The 21,281-nt window shown below is 39.6% G+C and overlaps 1 protein-coding gene across 6 annotated transcripts in view; it reads left to right on the top strand.

Annotated features, from left to right (window-relative positions):
* cacna1c (calcium channel, voltage-dependent, L type, alpha 1C subunit) overlaps positions 1–21,281 on the top strand; it is a 197,515-nt gene that overhangs the window by 172,075 nt on the left and 4,159 nt on the right. For 2 of the 6 annotated variants that reach the window (XM_040147465.1, XM_040147441.1), the window contains 13 exons: positions 1,072–1,155; positions 10,072–10,200; positions 11,760–11,825; positions 12,233–12,324; positions 13,863–14,025; positions 14,779–14,906; positions 15,010–15,106; positions 15,568–15,670; positions 16,334–16,435; positions 16,702–16,829; positions 17,104–17,238; positions 18,143–18,507; positions 18,811–18,837. In XM_040147465.1, the coding sequence (XP_040003399.1) occupies positions 1,072–1,155; positions 10,072–10,200; positions 11,760–11,825; positions 12,233–12,324; positions 13,863–14,025; positions 14,779–14,906; positions 15,010–15,106; positions 15,568–15,670; positions 16,334–16,435; positions 16,702–16,829; positions 17,104–17,238; positions 18,143–18,507; positions 18,811–18,837 (1,619 nt within the window). Of the gene's footprint in view, positions 1–96; positions 181–1,071; positions 1,156–6,982; positions 7,169–10,062; positions 10,201–11,759; positions 11,826–12,232; positions 12,325–13,862; positions 14,026–14,778; positions 14,907–15,009; positions 15,107–15,567; positions 15,671–16,333; positions 16,436–16,701; positions 16,830–17,103; positions 17,239–18,142; positions 18,508–18,810; positions 18,838–21,281 lie in introns of all 6 variants that reach the window. The other 4 variants (XM_040147458.1, XM_040147433.1, XM_040147473.1 and 1 more) reach the window with 3 other exon arrangements.

The following is a 21,281-nucleotide window of genomic DNA, read 5'->3' as shown; positions in this document are numbered from 1 at the left end:
CTGCGAAGTGGCAGCAGATGTTGTTTTCCTTCTAACCTACCTTTCTTACCCTCCTCCTCCTCCTCCTATTCCTCCTGCTCACCTCATCCCTTGTAGGGGTACTTTAGTGATCCCTGGAATGTGTTTGATTTCCTCATCGTAATTGGCAGCATAATAGACGTCATTCTCAGTGAGATCAACGTAAGTACGATGCCCACTTTCACTCTCCTTGCCTCTCCCTCTCTCTCTCTCTGTCTTGTGCCCTCTTACTTCTTCTAAATCTTTCATTTCCTTCAACTCTCCTTTCCTTTGTGGCTATTCTGTGTTATGCTGTCTTTTCTCTTCATCTCCCTCTCTTCTTTGTCTGCCTCCTCTCTTTCTTCTTCCTCCTCCTCCTTCTTCTCTCCCTCCATTCTTAAATCCAAGAAGTTCGCTGCCACTCTGGGGACCCCGAGCCGCAAAGGTTCCTGAGCAAGAACAAGCTTCTTCCTGGGTTTCATATAAAGTAGAGGCAAAATAAGCAGGGTTTAGCTTTGAACACAAAGGGCTTCTGTCTTGCGTACTTCTTCCTTATTCCTTACAGTATCTCAAATGTTGGGAATTTTTTTTTTTTTTTTTTGATTTTTCTTTTTTTGGGGGTTTTTTTTTTGTCAGACTTTGACATGTCCTCAGGTTTGATTCCCTAACTAACTGAACTAACTCACTGACCAATCACAAACAGCTTTAAACACCTTTTCATTTTTTTAACTGCAGCAACAGGGGCGTTTTTTATTTGTGATTTTGTTGCAATTTGTTCTTTACTGTTGTTGTTGTTGACATTTTCCTCACATGGACAAGCATGGCTGATTGCCGCTGCTCTTCCTCTGCTTGTTCATCTCTTTCAGACTGCGAATTCTTTTCTTTTTTTGCCGTTTAATTTTGTTGATTCTTTCCCTCTCTCCTCCTACTAAAAACTTGAATGCTCATGTATATAATGTTTTTTATCTTATTTTTCTCTTCTCTCCTTTAATTTATGTTCTTCCCATTTTTTAAAATATCTTATGTTCTGTCCTTTTTTTCTGTTGTTTTTCTGTTCTGCCCACCCCTACGCAGCATTATTTTGTTGATGCATGGAACACATTTGATGCCTTGATAGTTGTGGGTAGCATTGTTGACATAGCGATCACTGAGGTTAACGTAAGTAGTCCAACTCCCTCCCTCCCTTCCTTCCTGCCTGCTCTGCCATTCCCACACACACAAACAGACCGAGCGCCCGTACCCATCTCGCATGTTTTCAAATGATTAGGAAACTTCAGCTGCACAAAATTTGAAATTAAAGACGGCTGAATAAGTCTGGCAGTGAAAACAGCCTGATGTAGCACAATCAAAACAGAGCACAGTGCCCTTTGAAGGGTGTGTGTAATTTAAAACATATGAAAAACTAATTTCTATAGTTTTTTCCCTCAACATCTGAATACCTTTTGGCATGGCCAGTAATTGTTCCTCCATCATATTATTTGTTATAATGTAATGATTATAACAACAGAGCCAGACAAAACAACTTGTTTCCCACGTTTTCTCAATGTTCTCCCCTTCCCATTCCTGTACCTTGTCACTCATTAAATATTCAGCAGTGTAACAGGGCTGCAAACCAAACTTTCTTTTCTGTAATTACTAGTATTTTGTTTCAATTTTCTAATATTTGAAACTGCTTGAGATAGGTATATATGCCTCAGTCTGCTGAGCATCAAAAGCATCAGAAACTATTGCATTTGTCAGTAGAACTTATTGCATTGTCCCAGCACTTGGTTTGGTTTCACATTGGGTTTAGTAAATATTTTATCACTGCCACAGGGGATAGTGTCCATTCCCTTGGCATGATGGACACTGTATAGCATGACAGATATAAAGGTGGTATATCCAGGCCCGGTACTAAATGTAATGTCCTTGTTACAGAGTTCAATTTTTGTTTGACAAAAGATCCACATTTCTACAAATGTTGGATTTTCTGGGAAGAATGAATGAATGCAGATTCTCATTTTTGGACAATGGTGTTTTGACCCCAAGGTCATGAAACTCTCAATTCATAAATCACCAGGGAAACTTTAAATTCAAATGAGGAAAATACAAGTAGCTGTTCTTTTTTTTTTTTTTTTTGTCCCACAATAGCAATGTGCACACATTGGGAACAATTTGATCCATAAATGGATTTACTCAGGACCCATGAAATTTATGTAAATGTATGTATGAATTCGTTTATTATCGACATGGAGGCCCTATGGTCAACAATGGGGCTGAATAAGAATGAATATCCCAAACACAAGTCAAATGTTGAGTGTCTATTGTATTTACACTTCAGGGATAATTGGTGTTTTATTCATGTGATATTTAAAGTGCTCTTTGGCAGAAAAATAGTCTGAGAACCATGCAAAACTGCAAAGTGTGGCTGGACAGAACTCCACTTCATTTACCCTGGGGAGAAAATAATTTTGTACTATGATCAGACTGGCCAAAGAGCTGAATGTCACAAAAAACAAACAAAAAACATTCTTTATACTGTGAAGGAGGTTTTTGTAGGAAAGTATACTATTATCCATTTGATGCCTAACCTCCCATCTGCAAAACTTTGTATCTGCAGTAGCAAACATCAAGTAATGCATACCTCAGAAGACAGAATGTAGCTTAAGTGGCAACTCAGTAGGTGGAAGCAGTTCTCTATGCTGTGTGTCAGCTTCTGAAGATGCACATACCAGCTTTGCTTGGTTTCTACAAATCAGTTAAAACAAACAGCATCTTGTTTTTGTGGATCATCTTCTAAATGCAGTACTTTAATACCCTACAATTAAGTGCTAATTGTAGGTTATTGTTTCTTGTCCAATTTCTCAGCAAGAAAGCAAATAAATGTAATTTTTGATTATGTCACATCAGTTATAAGCCAATTTCTACTGAAACCCAGATAACTACATGGGGATTCAGGTAAAGTGTAGGTTTGACTGAAATCCTCCCACAGTCTCTACTGTAACCACACTGCTGGTTTGGTTGGAGGACATGAAGCACAGAAAGGATATGTTTACCTGTACACCAGTATGTTCCCCCCTGGTGGAATGCAATGTGCTTCACCTCAGACAGCTCTGGTCAGGCATACAAATAAGGTTAGTGTATCCCAGGGGTGTATGAGCTTTGTGCCTTTAGAAGGGGGAATCCATTTGTCCCCATGAGAGGCTGACAAATCTGCTTATAAACAAGACTCTAAACTGTACCTGAATATTATATGTTGTATTCAGTTTTTCTTATGCAGGGTTTTGATGAAGGGGAATCACAAATGTATCATCAATGTTTCTATCCAATTGTTGCCTTGCAGACAACAAATTTATCAGATCTTGAAGCCAAGTATAGTTGTATATAGCGAGGGAAAAATATAAACTTGATATCAGGGTGAAAAAAATCAATATGACAGATAAAATGTCTGCTGGGAGATGACAATATTTAACCACTGATTGAATAGACACGTTTATACTGAGGTTTGTTGGGCCAGAGATATACATCTTTGTCATCTATACAAGTCACTGATTTTGTACACTTTGTTTGGAGTTTGCCTTTGTTTGGTTTGATTGATTTGAATGATTGGTTTGCAGTTCTTTCTGAATGATTCACTATTTTCTTTCTCACCTCTAACCTAAAGGCATGCCCCAAGTCTTTGTTTTTTCTTCTTTGGTGGTTTTTAATGATTTGGGTGATGAGATGCCCAAGCTACCTGTGCTTTTTTTCTTTTTTAAGAAACCCTCCGCACTTCACTCCTGTGAGAACTCTTGATTGTTTTTGAACTGGGACCCTGTCAAATTTTAAATTTTAGCCTGCTACTGCATTTCATCAGGTGCTTAAGCACAAGTGAATGCTTTTTAAAATACCGGGTAATTCAATTGGAAAGTAATAGGAGCAGTTTGCCAACAAATAGCTCTCTTTCACTGCATTCCAAAGTGCACAGTGAAATGCAGTGACAGGCCAGCTTTTAAAATGTTATCACTTTGCCTTTACTAAATACTAAATGGCCAAAATATCTTGTTTGAGTGCACCCACGTCTCTGCTCAATTGGGTGACTGTTGACTTAGATTAGCTGCATTTTTTGTGGTCATCGAAACAGAATACATCCTTAATCCTGGGTCTCCAAATCTCCCCAGCAACCTGCGGGTGCTTCTTAAACCTTTTATGATTTCTTTTCCGTTTTTGGTTTTGGTTTGAGTAGAAGTAGTGTGAACAGATTGGTAGTGGTTTGCTCTGAGCGGTGTCTTGCAGACGATGCCAGTATGGACTGCATCTATTTCTCTTTTTCTTTCTCTCTCTTCGGAATGCCTCTTCTTCTACTCTCCATCTCTCTTCTTCTCTTTCTGAGGTTTTTCAGTTTACTTAACTCTTCATTTATGGATGTTTATCTCTCTCTTTCTCTGTCTTCTTTCTCATTGGTTTGCGGTGCCGCTTGCTCACCTGAAATGCAAGCTGGGTAACATGGGTCTCTCATGCTTTTCATATGCCAAAAGAGGTCAACCCATAATCTGTTATATATTTCAACAATGATTCTGATAGTAGTTTAGTTTAGTAGTAGTTTGTGTTTTTAATCCCAGTACATTACAAATTAAACAAAAATTCACTTTTATGTCGCAGTATTACACCATATAACATCTGTATAAGAAAATGAGAAACAAAAAGGTGTATAAACCTGAAATCTAGGGTAAACATGTTCTAAAGAAACCCATGTTTCCTACAGAACTGACTGAACTAATGAGATTTTTGCTCGAAAAATGATGTGCAATGTGAGAAAACAGCTTTCTTTCAATTTAAATAAGCTCATAAATCCAGTGAGCAACAATTACAGTAACTCACATCTGCACTATAGTTCAGCCTGAAAGGAGTACTGTGTATTTATTTACAGATTGACTGCTTTGTTTTTACTGACCTTGTTTGTTTGTTTTTTTTAAATGACACTCTGCGTACAGATCCTACAAGTCCACAAGTCCACTGTGGTCAAAATTTATTTTGTCAGTTCATAAATCTAAATTTTAAATTTTAAATTGAACCAGCTGGCCCTTTTTGTAATTCACACACACATACACACAGACAAAGACACACATTTTCCCATTTTTCAGTTTTAATTTGGTGTGTTTATCATTACCATCTTCCTTCCCCGCTTCTTTCCTTCCTTCCGTCTTGCGTATCCCTCCTCCTTTATCCATCACTGTTTCATCCCTCCCTTCTTTCCATCCGTCTTTCCCACAGTTTTCCTTCCCACCAACTTTCCTCCCCTTCACATCATAATTCACCTCACTTCTTCATCAGACCTTTAAACACATATACACTCACACACACATACATATATACTCAATTCACGCGTTCTTAGCCACTCCTCCTTTCGTTAAATCTTGAAATCAGCAAATTGCTAGTGTCCTGGGCCCTGGTCAGTCTGAAAAGTGGTATAGAGTAAATTGTTGTAAAACACAACTGTAATGGTAAATAATAGTAAATATAAAATAAAGTAACCTTTCACTCTTTGTAACCATAAAGGGATGTGTATGGCCCAGTTAGAATTCCTTTAAAGGCCTCATCCTATTCTTCCTTTCTTTCTTCCTTCTTTCCTTCCTTCCTTTCTTCCTTCTCCCTTTTCTCTGGTATGTTCTCACCCTCTGAAATTCCTTCCTTCCTGCTTTCTATTTTGTTCCGCTTTTCTTGATTCTTAATTTTTTTTTCTTCCCATTTTTTTCCTGGATTCTTTCCCTTTCTCTCTCTCTCTCTCTCTCTCTTTCTCTCTCTCTCTCTCTCTCGTGCTTTCTTTTCACTTTCTTTCTCCTCCTCTTCCTTTCTGGTAGTGAAGATAATCATACCTGCTCCTACCGCTAGTCATGCTATGTCAGGTCCTTCTTTACTCCAGTAGAAGACTAGAAGTAATGATTTTGTGGTACGGTATTTTACCAGGGCCATTACCATAGCAGAGTGAACAGCTCCTGAGTCATAGATTGAACTACTTGTTGATCTATCACTCCCAGCAGTCTAAAAAAGGGATGACCCATGGGTGTCTGCCTACAGTATGTTTTATTTGTCCTCCTCGGTATTATTTAAATACCCATGGGCTTCAATTTCCACAAGCATATAAAATCATCTTTGTCATTAGTGAAACTGACTGAGATGATCTTAACTTCCTGTCTTTTTTATTGTGGTATTCTGATGCCTCTTTGACCTGAAAGTAGATTAAAGCTGTGGTCTGGTTAGTTGACAATTACTGGACCACAAACAACATATATAAGTAAAGGTACTTCACTTAATTACTTCACAAGGTCCAAACCCCTCTAATTTCAGTTAGATCTTGACTATTCTCAGGTCAAAGATCGGATTGAATAACACATTGTCAAAGCAGGCATTGTCCTTTAATGCCAAGATGCATTTGGTAAACGTTGCCTTAGTTAGACTAAAGCTTCAACCACTGTTACTATACTGTAGCTTCAGCTGGCAGAAAGAAAAACAGATAGCTACAGACGCGCCACTCTATCCCCCACCATACAGACAGATCCACGAGTTCACATGACATAGGCACTACATATAAATGTTTCACATAGACGCATACACTTTCAGCTCTTTTCCCCTCTGTGGCTGCCCCAGACCATCATTCTTTATTTTTTACCCTCAAGATGTGGGACAGAAATATTCCCAATATTCCTCCATGTTTCAATCTTCTAGTATTTTGACAAGTGATTCAGCCTGATGTAGCCCTCACAGAGGATGAGGCCAGTCTCTGTATGCAGTAATATCTCACAGAAATCTCCCTCCTGGCCCAGAGGAAATTATGTTTTTTTCACCTTTCCACCATGTGATGGTTGATCAGACTGAACATTCACTAGCCTGGTATTTTGTCTGGGCAAGTGCTAAATTCTAATTGCTTTTCACAAAAAAGCAGACACAAATACATGCACAGTGGCACGCACTTACACACACAGCAAGGCGCTGCTCTGGTGCTGATCTTTGTTGCCTTTCCTTAAAGCCAGCTGACTCCTCCTCGTCCTCGTCCTCCTCCTCTTCGTCTTCCTCCTCCTCCTCTTCCTCCTCTCACCCCCCTGTGGTAAGGCCAATGGTACGCTCCGACGGTAACCTCGTCCGCCTCCCCACCTCCTCCACCATCCCTCCATCCCTCCATCCTTCCATCCCTCCTTCTGCTACGCCATCCATGGTATGATCCAAAACTTTTGGCTTCTCATTGGTCCTGTCATCTCCTCTCTATCGCTCCTGCTATCATCTAATGCAGCATGACCAGACTAATATTTATATAGCTGTTGTTTGTCCTTCTTACATCTTTATATATATGTATGTATGGTGAAGGACACTGTATTGTGTAGGCCTAGTGTAACTGGAGTCTTGTGACTTTTCCTTGAGTGGCTATTGTTGTTGCCATGGCGCCCGCTGCCCCCACCTCCCCCATGGCTTGCAATTTGCTCCCCCTTCCCTTATGGGTGTGGTATCTTAAGTGCTTCGTCATTGGTGCAAGCCATCATGGTCACGCTATCACGCTGTCTCTCTTTCCTCCACTCTTCTCCACTAGCCTGCCATCTACCTATCTATCTATCTATCATCTAACAGTCTATCTGTCTGTCTTTCTGTCTGTCTGTTTATCTATTTGTCCGTCTGCCTTTGAATCAGACAATTTGTTTGGATGTCTCTGGAATAATTCAAACTATTCTTCATCTTCAGTCTTTCTTTACTCTCTCTCTCTCTCTCTCTCTGTTACACTTACTGTAACTGTACCTCTCCCGATCACTGCCCCCACTTTCTCAATGGTGCAATTGTGCCCACTGTGGTCCAGTTGTGGTATTACATGCAGTACAAAATTTTGATTTAGACTCCTCAGAACTGTATGTCATTTTCAGCACATCTGCCCGTGGAGTTTGGGACAACTCATGTCTTGAGTTACTTGTCAACACTACAACATAAAAATGTGACTTCTACCTATAGAAAGAACTTCAACTTTAGTATCCCAGAACTATAGAATAATGAATATCATGTAATGAATTTACCAAACTTTGATTTCTTTACAACCTTTTAGAAACCAGATTCTGTTGAAAAGTAACATATAATATCTGTTTTCCCAAACTGCAGTAAGATGTGTGGAGAATGGCAAGTTCGTTTTAGGAGCACACTGTATTCTCTGTGGCATTAGCATTAAGAATTGATGGCTTCTTGGAAAAACACAAATGGCAAAAACAGAATCAAAGTTCATAGAGGCTGATGTTGTGTTTTGGGGTTACGTTTGATTATTACAGTGAAGAAAGATGTAGTGCGGCACATTTCTGGTTACACTTTTAAGATAGAAATGCTGCATTGTATGTGGTCAAGTTTAATCTATGCATAGTGGTACATCTGAGGGGAAGTGAGTAGTTAAATGTTTTTTGGTCTTTTTTTTGGTCATGTTTTGCATAATTGTTATGGTTGCTGATTATTTGGTACGTGTATGAACTGGTATCTTTGGTGTCACACGATTCATCTTCTGTTTGTGGTGTAATTGTGAATAATATACTGGATCCTTAGCTGCTGTATTAACTGCATCATGCTTTAGAAAAACCCTGATGTTGCCTTTGTGTTTCAACCTTTTTGTCCCAGAGAACGAGGAGCAGCAGCATAAATAAATAAATCTGTATTAGAATAGCACTCGGCAAGATGGCTAAATATTTCATCATGAAGTTATTTCCTCTGGATGACTACTGGGGCAATAGACAGTTAGAAAGCTATAGTGCCTCTCAATCTTGTACTTAAGAACTTTGCCATGGCATATTTTGAGTAAAAAAAAAAAAAAAAATTCTAAAGGATACCAAATAATGGATTTCTTAAATGCCTTGAGAGGCCAAATATTGCATGTTCATAGCAAGATGCTCTGCAAATACAAAGATTGCTGGGGTGAAAATAGTTTCTAGAAGATCAGAGTAAACAGAAGGTGGAGATGAAGATATTTGCCACCCATGAAAATATTATTTTTTTACCTGGCAGTGGCTGCATTTGGCAGTATTATCTTTATCCACCTGAATGTCATCTTTGGATTGTTCCTCCAGGTGGCCGGTTTCTTTGTGACAGACAAACAGTTAGCCTGCCTGCATGATTTATTGAAACAGGAATCTGCCTGCAGGCTAGGATTTTCGTACTGCATCCGTTGTGAATTGTTAGTGATTTATGAAAAAGCTTACCTCCATCGATGGAAGTCTCTCCAGCCCAGTCTCAGTTATTAGAATTTTAGTCCATACTGGTGCAAATTAAATGAATCCTTCAGCTTGTTTTAATGCTTGTTTAACTAATGTCATTGCAATGTTGGATTTACCTGTAATAGGATATAGAAACAACAACCAAGAATGCTTTCTTCTCCATGATAATGACAGCAGTGAGGTGAGGTAGAAGGAACAGCACAGTGCTGTGATTTTAGTAATATCACTGAAGTCTAATTAGTACAGCTCTTGTGGTGATGTTGATGTTTCAGCTAGCTTCCTTTAAAGAGAGTTCATGTGATTGCTGTATAGTAACTTTTTCCTGTATGATCACTTGGTTGGACATATCTAGTTTATAAGGAGGAACAGAGGCTAGAGCAGGTATATTCCGGAAGCTGAGGGATGATCAGTTGATCTCTTTGTTGCCAAGTGATTTTTCCACGAAGCCACAAAAATAAGCATGATTGCCCGATTCTCTCCCAGATCTCTTTTGTCAGTTGATTTTGATGGGATTTTGTTGGACGCAGATTTCCATTTATTAACTCAGTGTGTATGTGTGTGCGTGTGTGCGTGCGTGTGTGCGCGTGTCTGTTTGTGGATGCGCGTGTGTCATCTATATTTACACCAACATGTGTATGTGTGGGTGGGAATATGCATACAAATGTTGGTACGTCTACATTTCTGCATATGTCCGTGTGTACATATGCATGTATGTATGTTTGTATGATCGTCTTTAACTGTGTTTGTGTGTATATGTATGTGTGTGTGTGTGTGTTTCCCTCCCTTGCCCATCTGCATGTGTCCCCATGCGTCCTGTGTTTTTTCAAAAAAAAAAAAAAAAAACAACAACAAAAAAAACACCAAACCCCACCAAAAGGGACTGCAGAACTCTGAAGAGACCGCCAGGATCTCCATCACCTTCTTCCGGCTGTTCCGCGTGATGAGGCTGGTGAAGCTGCTGTCTCGCGGGGAAGGGATTCGGACCCTGCTGTGGACCTTCATCAAATCCTTCCAAGTGAGGGGAGAACCGGACACAACATGCTAGAGCAGGGGGGTTGGGTTTACACAGGACAGAAATGGGAGAGGAAAAGTGCAGCTTTAACCTTAATGTGACCCTGATTGGTGCCCTTCCTTGTGGACCGTAGTTCTGTTTAAACTAAATGACAATGCCAAACTTAGCTTAGTGATTTTGAAGATTGTTTGCCTGTTGCAGGTATTACAATTTCATAGTTTAAACAAGGTGTGATTATATGCGTAATTAACCCAGAGTAGACTCATTTAATGTTTATAAATATAAATCATGTCGTAATTTCAGATCTGAGTCACATGAAGCTAAAAATATCCTCCTTCTTGTGTAAATCCAGCCTGATGGAGTCTCACAAGCCACCTTTCCTTTCCTTGCCTCATCCCTCCTCATTTCCACCTCCTACTTGTTAAGGAAGTCAGGGGGATGGGACACATGACTGTTCTGTCTGTTTACCTACAGTATGATGTGGAAGGAGGGAAAGAAAGAGGGAAGGTGTGAGGTAACGGAGAGGGGGTTTAGGAGTCTCACTGTAGAGGCAGGAAGGGGTTTAGGGACATGAAGTTGGGAAATAGCCAGGAACTCAAAAACCTTAACCAGCACTCTTTTTTCTCCTCTTTCCTCCTTTTCCTTTCTCTTCTTGTCTTTGTCCATATCTTCTTCTTCTTCTACTCTTTTTATTCTCAAATACCCTACGACTAACCCCTGAAACCTCACCATTACCTGTAGGCGGGTTAAGCAGTAGATAAGTTTTACGAAGCACTCCACCAAAAAATGAAATCATTTGATAGTGAGTTATGGGGACATGAAAATAATCTGCTCTCTCTCTTGTGTTAGCTGAGATGGGCCACTTCATGCAATGCTGCAGTCACTGAAATTCGAAACATTGGGGATCCAGCAAAAACCCAGACCTTTTGTGTTAAGTTTAAAATCAGCAGTGGTCATGACTATGTTACTGAACTTAATACAAATAAGCTTTTTTAAGTTTACTGTAACCTTTATCCTTATTTTATATATCAGTTTTGTTAAAAAGCTGACATAAAATAAAACTTTTAATTTTTTATTTATTTGTAATGATTTGGCCTGCTCTCCCAGGCACAAGGGCAACCTTAGCCAGGAGCTCGGTTCCACACAGTTGCCCAGGTGAAGACATACATGTTTTGCCCATATTTAGTTCATGTACAATATGTTGGGGCTGGTCTCCTGACTAAACTCAGAGAGCAGTTTGTATTTTAGTTTGTTTTTCACTCCTAAGTCAGATGATTTGTCCTGGATTGTTTTTGGTGTTGTGCCACACAGGGCTGCAGCACAGCTCACTTTCATTTCATAAAGTACCAAAACATTTTTCATATTACAGCTGCTAATCTGAAAAACTAAAAACTGTAAAATACATGTCTGAGTTTAATCAATCCTTTTTTTAGCAATTATTTCTTAAATCAGTTGTAAAGTAAATAGATGTGTGAGATTTGAATGAAAGTGAATGAACTCCTGCCTTGGTGGAAGATAATACTGTAGACGACTTGTCACTGATGTGTCTCTCTCCTCTTCAGGCTCTGCCCTACGTAGCTCTGCTTATAGTGATGCTTTTCTTCATATACGCAGTCATAGGCATGCAGGTAAGCGGTCATCTTGTCTCCTTCTGTCCCTCCCTCTGTCTTCTTTTATTGTCTCTCCATCTCTCCTTTAGCAAGCCTTCGTCCTGTGTCTGTCCTCCTGGAGTCTTGTCATCCAGAGATCCTGTTCGGTCACATCGTCCTTCTCCACTTTTCTTCCCTCTCTACTTTTCTTCCCTCTCTAGATGCTGCTGTCTAGTCACTGTCTGTCTTTGTCTCTCTACCTCCTCTATCTGTCTGTCCTCCTGTCTTTTCTACAAGCTGTTGTATATTTTGTGTTGCTGATGATGAGCAGGAGACACTTTGATTTGATTTGCTGGGGACAGCCAGTCTAATTCTGATTGACTTCCTCTTGTCAACGCTGACATCATATGTTGTGTGCTGTGACTACTTACTTCCCCCCTGTACAGATGTTTGGTAAGATAGCGCTGCGGGACCACACGCAGATCAACAGGAACAACAATTTCCAGACGTTCCCTCAGGCAGTTCTACTGCTCTTCAGGTGAGGAAGATTACCACTCTCTTCATCATCCTAATGTGGTTCTTCTCTCCTCATCTTCCTCCTTCCCATTTCTCTTAATATCTACCCTTTTGTTCATGGCTTCAAAATAAACATCTTCTGCTCTCTGCATTAGCATTCTCTTCTCCTTCTTCTCCCTTTTCCATCATTAATTTCTTTAAAACCACATCAACAACAATAACTTTTCTTTTTCCTTTTTGATCTCCTTTAATTTCTTTCTTCCATTTACCCTGGCTTGCATATTTTACGTTAGAGCTTATCACTGACATTTTATGGGTAATGCCAGGATTTCTGTAAATGTCAAGCTGTAACTTCAGTCGATTCCGTAACTTAACTCAACACAAGAGCCAATGTGAGAAAATGTTTTGTCATTTTGTAATACGAGACCATGTTACTGCCAAGGTTCTAGCTATAAATTTGTGCAGCGATCCCCATAATATCACCAAAGATTTGATGTAGAATCACCAGTTATCTATTAGCTTTAACAGCATCCAAACTCTGCACATCTCTACGTTCAGTAAATTTGACATTCCTTTACCACAAAATATTCTGGTCCACTGAAGAGGATGCCTGGTACACAGTTGTATGAGGACTCAACTGATAATATATTTACCTGCCTGGATCCGATCCCAGAAACCTCTGTCCTGTGTGGTTGCGGTGATGGTAAGATTCCAGGCAGGGAACAAAAACCACAGAAAGTGAAATGTTAGATCGCACATAGTTCAGTAATACACATTTTAAAATGATATGACAGCCAGCTTATTGTTTTTGTAGATTTTTTGCCATGAAACCCTCACAAAGTACCATTTCTATCCGTTCATATTCTGGACAGTCCCCTGCATGGAATATGTCATAGTATTGGGCCTCAATTCAGAGAGAGACTGCATACTTGGATACTTCATATGTGGTATGCTTAAGAGGAACTCAGTCATCATTCCCTGAGTTTTAGTAAGCAGTTTGAAATGTAATATAAATCCAGCAAACAGTCAACATATAAAATATAGATAATAACAATCCCCATTAAAAATGATTGCAAAGGCAAAATAGCAATGGCAGAGTTACAAAGCTTAATAGCACTATAAAGTATTCAGAATGGGAGACAGATCTACAGTTCAGTGAAATCAAAGACAAAATGATATTTCTTTATTTTTACTGTGTAAATTCAGTGTATCAGGATAAAATAACCTTTTTTAATGGCTTTTTATGCTGTTCACACTCTAACACTTGTGTTAATGTGTGTATGTCTCCCTCTTTTTGTTTTTGTATCTGTGTGCTTGTGTGTCACTATATGCTTGTATGTTTGTATGCACACATCCATGTGTCTGTATTTGTATTTGTATGCATAAATGCACATGTGACTCCATGCTGGTGCACTGATGCACACGTGCACATCTATGCATGTTTCTTTGCCTCTATATGTTTCTTTGGTGTATCGATATGCGCGTATCTTTGCATGCGTATTCGCGTCGATGTGTGTGCCTATTTGTGTGGGTGTGTGCGTGCATGTTTCTGTCTGTCAGATGTGCAACAGGTGAGGCGTGGCAGGAGATCATGCTTGCGTGCTCGCCAAATCGGCCGTGTGAGAAGGGATCGACCAATGAGAACAGCACAGCCAACGAGGAGTGTGGTAGCCAGTTTGCCATCATTTACTTCGTCAGTTTCTACATGCTCTGTGCCTTTCTGGTGAGTACAGAGGCAGAATAAGACAGATTTACATTTTCAATGATCCTGTTTAAAAAAGTAAAAGAGAATATTTGATAAGATTACATTTATCACAAAAAATGCATTAAAGTTAGGGAAAGTGGAAAAGACACGCACTTTCAGAAAATGAATAATATTATCAAAATCTTATCAAATAGTTTATAGATCTTGATAACTTGTTAACTGTTTTATGCATCAAGATAAGCAGTGGTTTCATTGTATGTGAGTTGAAAGGAATCTTCACTTCTCACCTCTTAAATTCACTAATTAACACATTATGTCTCATTTGTTTAATTTGTGTGAAATTATAAAGGATAAAAATGACAAGTTGGGATTTTTGACGGAGAGTTTGTGCCAGAATGTTTCTTAGCTGTGCCCAGTGACGTACTGGAGTCTTGCTGTCGCTACACAAGATATAGTTTTAAAGGTGCTGAAAGGCTGATCTTATCACCTTTGGACAGAGCTAGGCTAGCTTTTTCCCCCTGCTTCCGGTCTTTATGTGAGGCTAAGGTAACCATGTCTTGGCCTTAGCTTCGTATTTACATAGACAGAAGCGTGTCATTGAAGTAAAAAATGCCAAACTATTCCATCAAATGGTAATTTTTGTGTGAATTTTCACATTCAGGATTATATTCAATAGATTTTGGAGTTACCAGTTATAATTTGAAACAGGCAATCTGTAATTAATTACAGGTTGATAGTATAGTTTTCTGACTGACTCCTCATTCTTCCCAGATCATCAACCTGTTTGTGGCCGTCATCATGGACAACTTTGACTACCTGACGCGTGACTGGTCAATCCTGGGGCCGCATCATCTTGATGAATTCAAGAGGATCTGGGCTGAATATGACCCAGAAGCTAAGTAAGTTTACAGAGAACTGGCAAAGTATATCATGAGAATAATGATGCTTTCTTCGACAGAGGTTGTGTAGAGAGTCTCTATAATGTGACATTGCTGTATTCAGGGGGAGGATAAAGCACCTTGATGTGGTGACTCTGCTCCGGAGAATCCAGCCTCCCCTTGGTTTTGGAAAGCTGTGCCCCCACAGGGTGGCCTGCAAGGTAAACACACACACAGTACCACAAATTCCTAACATGGTCTTAGGGCTGCTGAGATGTAGAAAATATACCAAATTTTTGAAGAGGCTTTTAAATTCGAGCATTCAGAATGTAATCTCCTACTATTTTTGGGCAGAAGTCTGTTTGGCATGAACGATTAATATACAAAAAATTTGTTTGTGCGATGACATTGGACAGCTCATAACATTTTCCACAATAAGTCAAATGGCAAATTGACAACAGATCTTATATGGTGAGAAAATATTTCAGACACAGAGGAGCATTAGTGTCCATAGTGTCAAACTACTGTCTGCTTGTTCTTAATGGATTGCCAGCTGCCAGTATCTATTGGCAGCTGAGAAGGAAATTTACCTGCGTCATTTTATTAATTTAGAACTTTGTTTGAATGTGTGTACCCATGTGACTGTGTGTGTGTGTGTGTGTGTGTGTTCTATCTCATGTAGCGTCTGGTGTCAATGAACATGCCTCTGAACAGCGATGGAACAGTAATGTTCAATGCCACACTGTTTGCACTGGTCAGAACCGCACTCAGGATTAAGACGGAAGGTAACAGACACACCCACGAAAAAACCCTCTAATGCAGCTGTGCAGGCACAAGTTACACAAAAGTACAGAATGGCGGGCACATCATCATATGTACAGTACCTATGTAGAGCATAAAATGGGAATTATATGAAATACCATCTTGCCATCCTCTTTTTAAATCCTAATTACTCCGAAAGATACACAGTTACACATGAACCACCAGTAAGGCCACTGTGCAGCTCCACTGAAGCTATTAGGGTTTAAGGGCCTTGCGTACGGGAACCTCAGTGCTGGTAATGACGAAGGTGCAAGCACTGCTTTTTCCCCATTTAGATTTATCCTGCTAGGGATCAAACCATCGACCTTCTGGACACAAGCCTGCTTCTCTAATGTTGGGACTTTTGTTGTTGCCAATATTTTCCCGATCAGTACATCGTTTGTCCTGACTCCCACTTTGTTGTCCTGTCTTAATCAAAACAACACAATGTAACAATATTTCCTGGCACATAGGAATCTTGGGAATCCTTAAACTCAATGCACAAACAACATATTGTCTCATAAATCCAAATACAGACACACGTGTGGTGAGGCTTAAACACTGGCCAGGCTGTTTGCTAATGTAGTGTGTTACTGTGAAAACACTACTTTGAACCTACAGTATGTACACTGTTTATTTTTGTACAGGTAACCTGGAGCAGGCCAATGAGGAACTGAGGGCAATAGTGAAGAAGATCTGGAAGAGAACCAGCATGAAGCTCTTGGATCAAGTAGTGCCCCCTGCTGGCGGTATGTATACTGTGCAACACAGTTTCATGATCTGGAATTTAGCTTGTCCATATCTAACAACCAGAAATATTTAAAAGGTGAATATTTTCAATAATCGTTACACTTCTTTTTTTTTGTTACTGTGACCAAAACCTTGAAAGCATCACAGGCAGAAGCTTTTCCAAAAAATAAATGTATTTATTTTATTTTTTTTTATTTTTTTTAAAGCATGAGGCATTATTTTAAGCATTAGCCTATCTTAATTATAATATTTTTATTTTTTAAAGATGACGAGGTAACAGTCGGAAAGTTCTACGCTACCTTCCTCATCCAGGAATATTTCCGCAAGTTCAAGAAGAGGAAAGAACAAGGGCTGGTGGCCAAGGTGCCCCCCAAAACTGCCCTCTCTCTGCAGGTACACAAACACACAGAATTTTTGTTTACTCTTGGTCATTAATTTGTACATACAGTATTTGTTACATTGTCAAGACATTCAGAAGACGGTGAAAGATTTTTCAACTTATGACTGTAAGTCCAAAATGATTAAAAAAATGTGTGGGGGAATATAGTTTATATAGAAAGAGAAAAATGTTGTTTGTGTTTCAGAGTTTTGACAGCAAAATAAACATGTCGGTTACTGTGTTATTCCATGATGAGTGCAACCTTTGTGGTGTTTGGTCTGTATGTAGGCGGGCCTGCGGACGTTGCATGATATCGGTCCAGAGATTCGGAGGGCCATCTCTGGAGACCTGACCGTGGAGGAGGAGCTGGATAAAGGCCTGAAGGAGCCCGTGTCGGCTGCGTCCGAGGACGATATCTTCAGGGTAAAGGTCGGATACACACACCCTCACTCACTCTCCAGAGAGAGAGAGAGAGAGAGAGAAAGAGAGAGAGAGATGATCGGCGTCCAGCTTGAAGCCATATTATTGCTCAATGCACATACAGCTACATGCTTGCATGTGCTCAGAGGATCAAAAAGACATTTAAACCAAGCCTCATTTTCCACTACATAGCTTGGCTACCACTCAATGCAGACACTGAACAAAGTTTTTTGGAATTGGTCATCTGGGTTTTGAATGAACCAGTAACCACAAATTCTAAAACACATTAATTTACGAAACAAAACCATAAAATCAAACACACAATAACATTGCATCAAATAAACCACTGGAACTGTAAGCCTCACACATACATACACACACACATACACACATAGCTTCTTCTACTCCTTTGCTGAGAGGGTGAGTTAAGCTAGTTACTGTCCATTTTCATCGTCATTGCTACGTTCATATGATCTGTTTGTTTTAGACTTCTCCCCTGATACCTTGCTAATATTAAATTTAGTGTCTGATTCATTAAATTTCATCATTTTGATTCTATGTCAAGAATTTCATCTGTTAAAAATACATTTCTGATGTTTTTACATTGCAAATAATACCTCTCCTTGGTTTGTGACAAAAGGTCTTTGCTTTGCAATTTCATCATGGCTGAGTAAAGGTTTGTTGCTGCTAGCAATAAATGTGACAGTTGTAATTGTGACTGAATGTTTGAGTGTAGTAAGATATAAAGATATGTTTCGACTACGCATTATTTTAACTCCGTCTCTTTCCACTATTCTCATCTTATTTTCTCTTCTCCTTTCTTCTCTTCTCTTCACTTCTCACTTTTCTATCTCTCCATCTTTCTCTCCCTTACTTGTCTTTTGCGCTCTTTCCTCTCGTGCCACAGCGTACGGGTGGGTTGTTCGGCAACCATGTCAACTACTACAACCAGAGTGATGGTCGCGGGTCCTTCCCACAGTCCTTCACTACCCAGCGTCCATTGCATATCAGCCAGAAGGGCTCACCTTGCGAAGGCGAGAGCCCGTCCCACGAGAAGCTCATGGACTCGACCACTTTCACCCCTTCCTCTTACTCCTCTTCGGGCTCCAACGCCAACATCAACAATGCCAATAACACTGGCATGGCTGGGGTGGCAACCCAGGGGATCAGTCGATTCCCAAGCCCATCTATAAGTACTGTGGATGGGCACACAGGACAGCCACTCACCCCCATCCTGTTGCCAAGATCTGCGTGGTGCTTTCCTCCAAAGAGGTGAGTGCAAGCCAAATAGCAGGTTACATCTGCGCCTTATCAAGTGTTTAACATGATTGTCTTTTATATAAGCAGTGTTTTGGAGTCTTTAATTGACTAGTACTTTATGTGCTCTTGAATTGAGGCAAGAATTATTAATCTGTTTCTTTCATTTCCTGACTATCACAGATATTTAGCCAGCCAGATAACATATAAATAAACAACATGACATTTCATTATGGACATAATTGATTTTTCTATTTCCTTCACTTTCTTTTTCCTTCCTTCTCTCTTTACCCGTCTTTTGTTTCTGGTGGCAAGCAGGACGTGTTTTTATGACAACCTCATGCGGTATGTTGCCAGGGGACAGAGAGAGAGAGAGAGAGAGAGAGAGTGTGTGTGTGTGTGTGTGTGCGTGCGTGCGTGCGTGCGTGCGTGCGTGCGTGCGTGCGTGCGTGTGTGTGTGTGTTTGTTGTGTTAGTCCCCTAAGTGAGTGCAAAAAGGTTTCATAATGCTATATTAAATGGCATAGCTGTCAAGGTGCTATAGTGACACCTGTCGCTATGCACATAATGCTTTAGTTGCTATAGCAAAAGCCTGGCTACATGCTGCTACTATCAAATCTGCTATCAAATCCATAAAAGCCATAGACTGTTTGGTGCAACGTGGCCAAATTTTTCCGATCGAGGGCTCCTATGTTTTTTTGTATTTTAAGGCAGGTCTGGGTTAGACACAATGTCAACTCTTTGTCCATCATCTCTGTAGAAATTTTAACCTTTGAATACATCTGAAAGTTCATACTTACATGTTATTTTGAGTATAATAGCTCACTACATTTGCAGTGTATTTGTCGAAAATTTAGTTAAAACAGAGCAAACCACACTGGGCTAACTAATGTTCTCTTGTGATGGCTGCTGTTTTTTTGCCCCAGTAGAGACAGGGGCCGAGGGTTGGTTTAATTATTTGTCTGTTCATCATTTAGTCCATCCAGCTCCTTCCAAAGCACACTGTTTTTACAATTAGCATCTATATTTCCATGAAATTTGCTTTGAATGTTGAGAAATTTGAGCTTGACCAATACTTTCGTCCATGACAGGATGTCGTGAAAATCTCAATGGCAGCCCTCAGGGAAAAAATATCAACCTTATGGGCAGATTGCCATGAAATTTGCTGAATACATACATACTGGTTTTAATGACTGCATGACTTCCTATTAGCACCACCCTCAGGACAAACTTGACTCTTTAAGTCATTGTACTTATAAGGCAATAAGAATAGCAAAGTCATTAGCATTTTCATTTATTCCCTCCATGTTCTTTTCTTATTGTGAGGTTTAATAAACCTTGCAGCTGCTAGCGTTCGCGAGCAGATTTTAAATTTTAGTTATGTTTACAAAATGTATTTACTCTAGAAGGGTTTCCCAGCATGTATGCTCTAGGATCCACTGAAGATTAAGAGCCTTGGTAAATGAGTGCTTGGTTATAGTTGATGAGAGAAGGGAGTTTAACTCATTCACTCTCCCTGCTTAGACAGTAAGTGATCTAGATTTACTGTAAGTGCTCCATTACAGGCAAAGCAAAGTATAAGCTTTCCGATGCACTATCCCTTTGGATTTACTCTATTCAGCAACAGGCTAACCTCCACCCAGCTGCCAAGTGGTCATCAAACTCGTTGCGTTAATCAATTGCTGTTCTAACCCAGAGTTTGCTGTGGAGCCCTGAAATAGCTGTGGATTAAAGGGACATCTTGACATTTAGAAATTTGATTTTTTTTTTCTTGACCAGGCTGTCCTTAGCAGATGTTTATGTGCTGGTGACAGAAAACAAACAAATTACCAATAGTAAGTTGTATTTGTATACATTCGTCGTTAAAAAATAATGAGTACTGCTAACTGCAAGCTAAGAGTGTGTTGTGACTCTTAATTTGAAACTCAAGCATTAACAGATGGTTTCAGGAAGCTGACGTGTTGTAGCTTTTAAGCAAACAGTCTGGTGAAGAAGAAAAAATTATAATTCAAACGTCAGAATGTCTCCTTCAAGCTTAAATTTGGAGTATGAAATAGATGTGGACAGAAAGGGTGACATGACATCTTTGAAATACAAAGAAAATACAATTTAATACAGATTATATGGAGAGTGTAGATTGAGCTTGTCTCTTGGAAGAAAAAAAGTACAGCCAAGATTTCAGCAACAAAGGACAAATACTGGGCCAGAGTTAGACTCTGTTGAGTTTTCTGCTGACAAAATTTTCTCCAGGTTAATGTCGGCATTGCGTCCATTTCTTGTGAGATGAACAGAAAAGACAGCATCTGATTTTAGGACTTTATTGGCCTTCATTTTGAATAATGACAAGAGCATAAAAAGTACCATTTTAATTTCCCAGTGGGCCTATATTAAAACACTGCTCTCTGAGTATTAGTTACTAACATTAGCTACTACAAGTCATTCATATCTAGTCTGTCCTAATCTTTGTTTTTGAAATATGTCTGCGCCTCAGTCATGCTCTCAGTTTGTCATATTCCAGGTCTTGCCTCTGATGCTTTTTACCATTTTGCTTTAACAAAGTAGTTGTAATTCCCACATGCTTCTCCACCTTCCTTTCCTCTAGCCTTTTCTTCTTCTCCTTCATCCTCTTTCCTTTTCCTACATGCAGTAGTTAAGCCTCAGTTGGTTTCTCAGTCTGTCCTCATAAGCTACTCTGTGAGTTTTTTGCTAATCAGCTGCTTCTTTTTTTTCTGTGTGTTTATCTGTCTTCGTATTTGTCTACCTGTTTTACCGTCTGTGTTTATGTTCATT

This window comes from Xiphias gladius, chromosome 2 (genome assembly GCF_016859285.1).
Source record: "Xiphias gladius isolate SHS-SW01 ecotype Sanya breed wild chromosome 2, ASM1685928v1, whole genome shotgun sequence".
In the NCBI taxonomy this organism is placed as follows: domain Eukaryota; kingdom Metazoa; phylum Chordata; class Actinopteri; order Istiophoriformes; family Xiphiidae; genus Xiphias; species Xiphias gladius.
The sequence above is the reverse complement of the archived record's forward strand: the minus strand, read 5'-3'. Positions and strand labels throughout refer to the sequence as shown.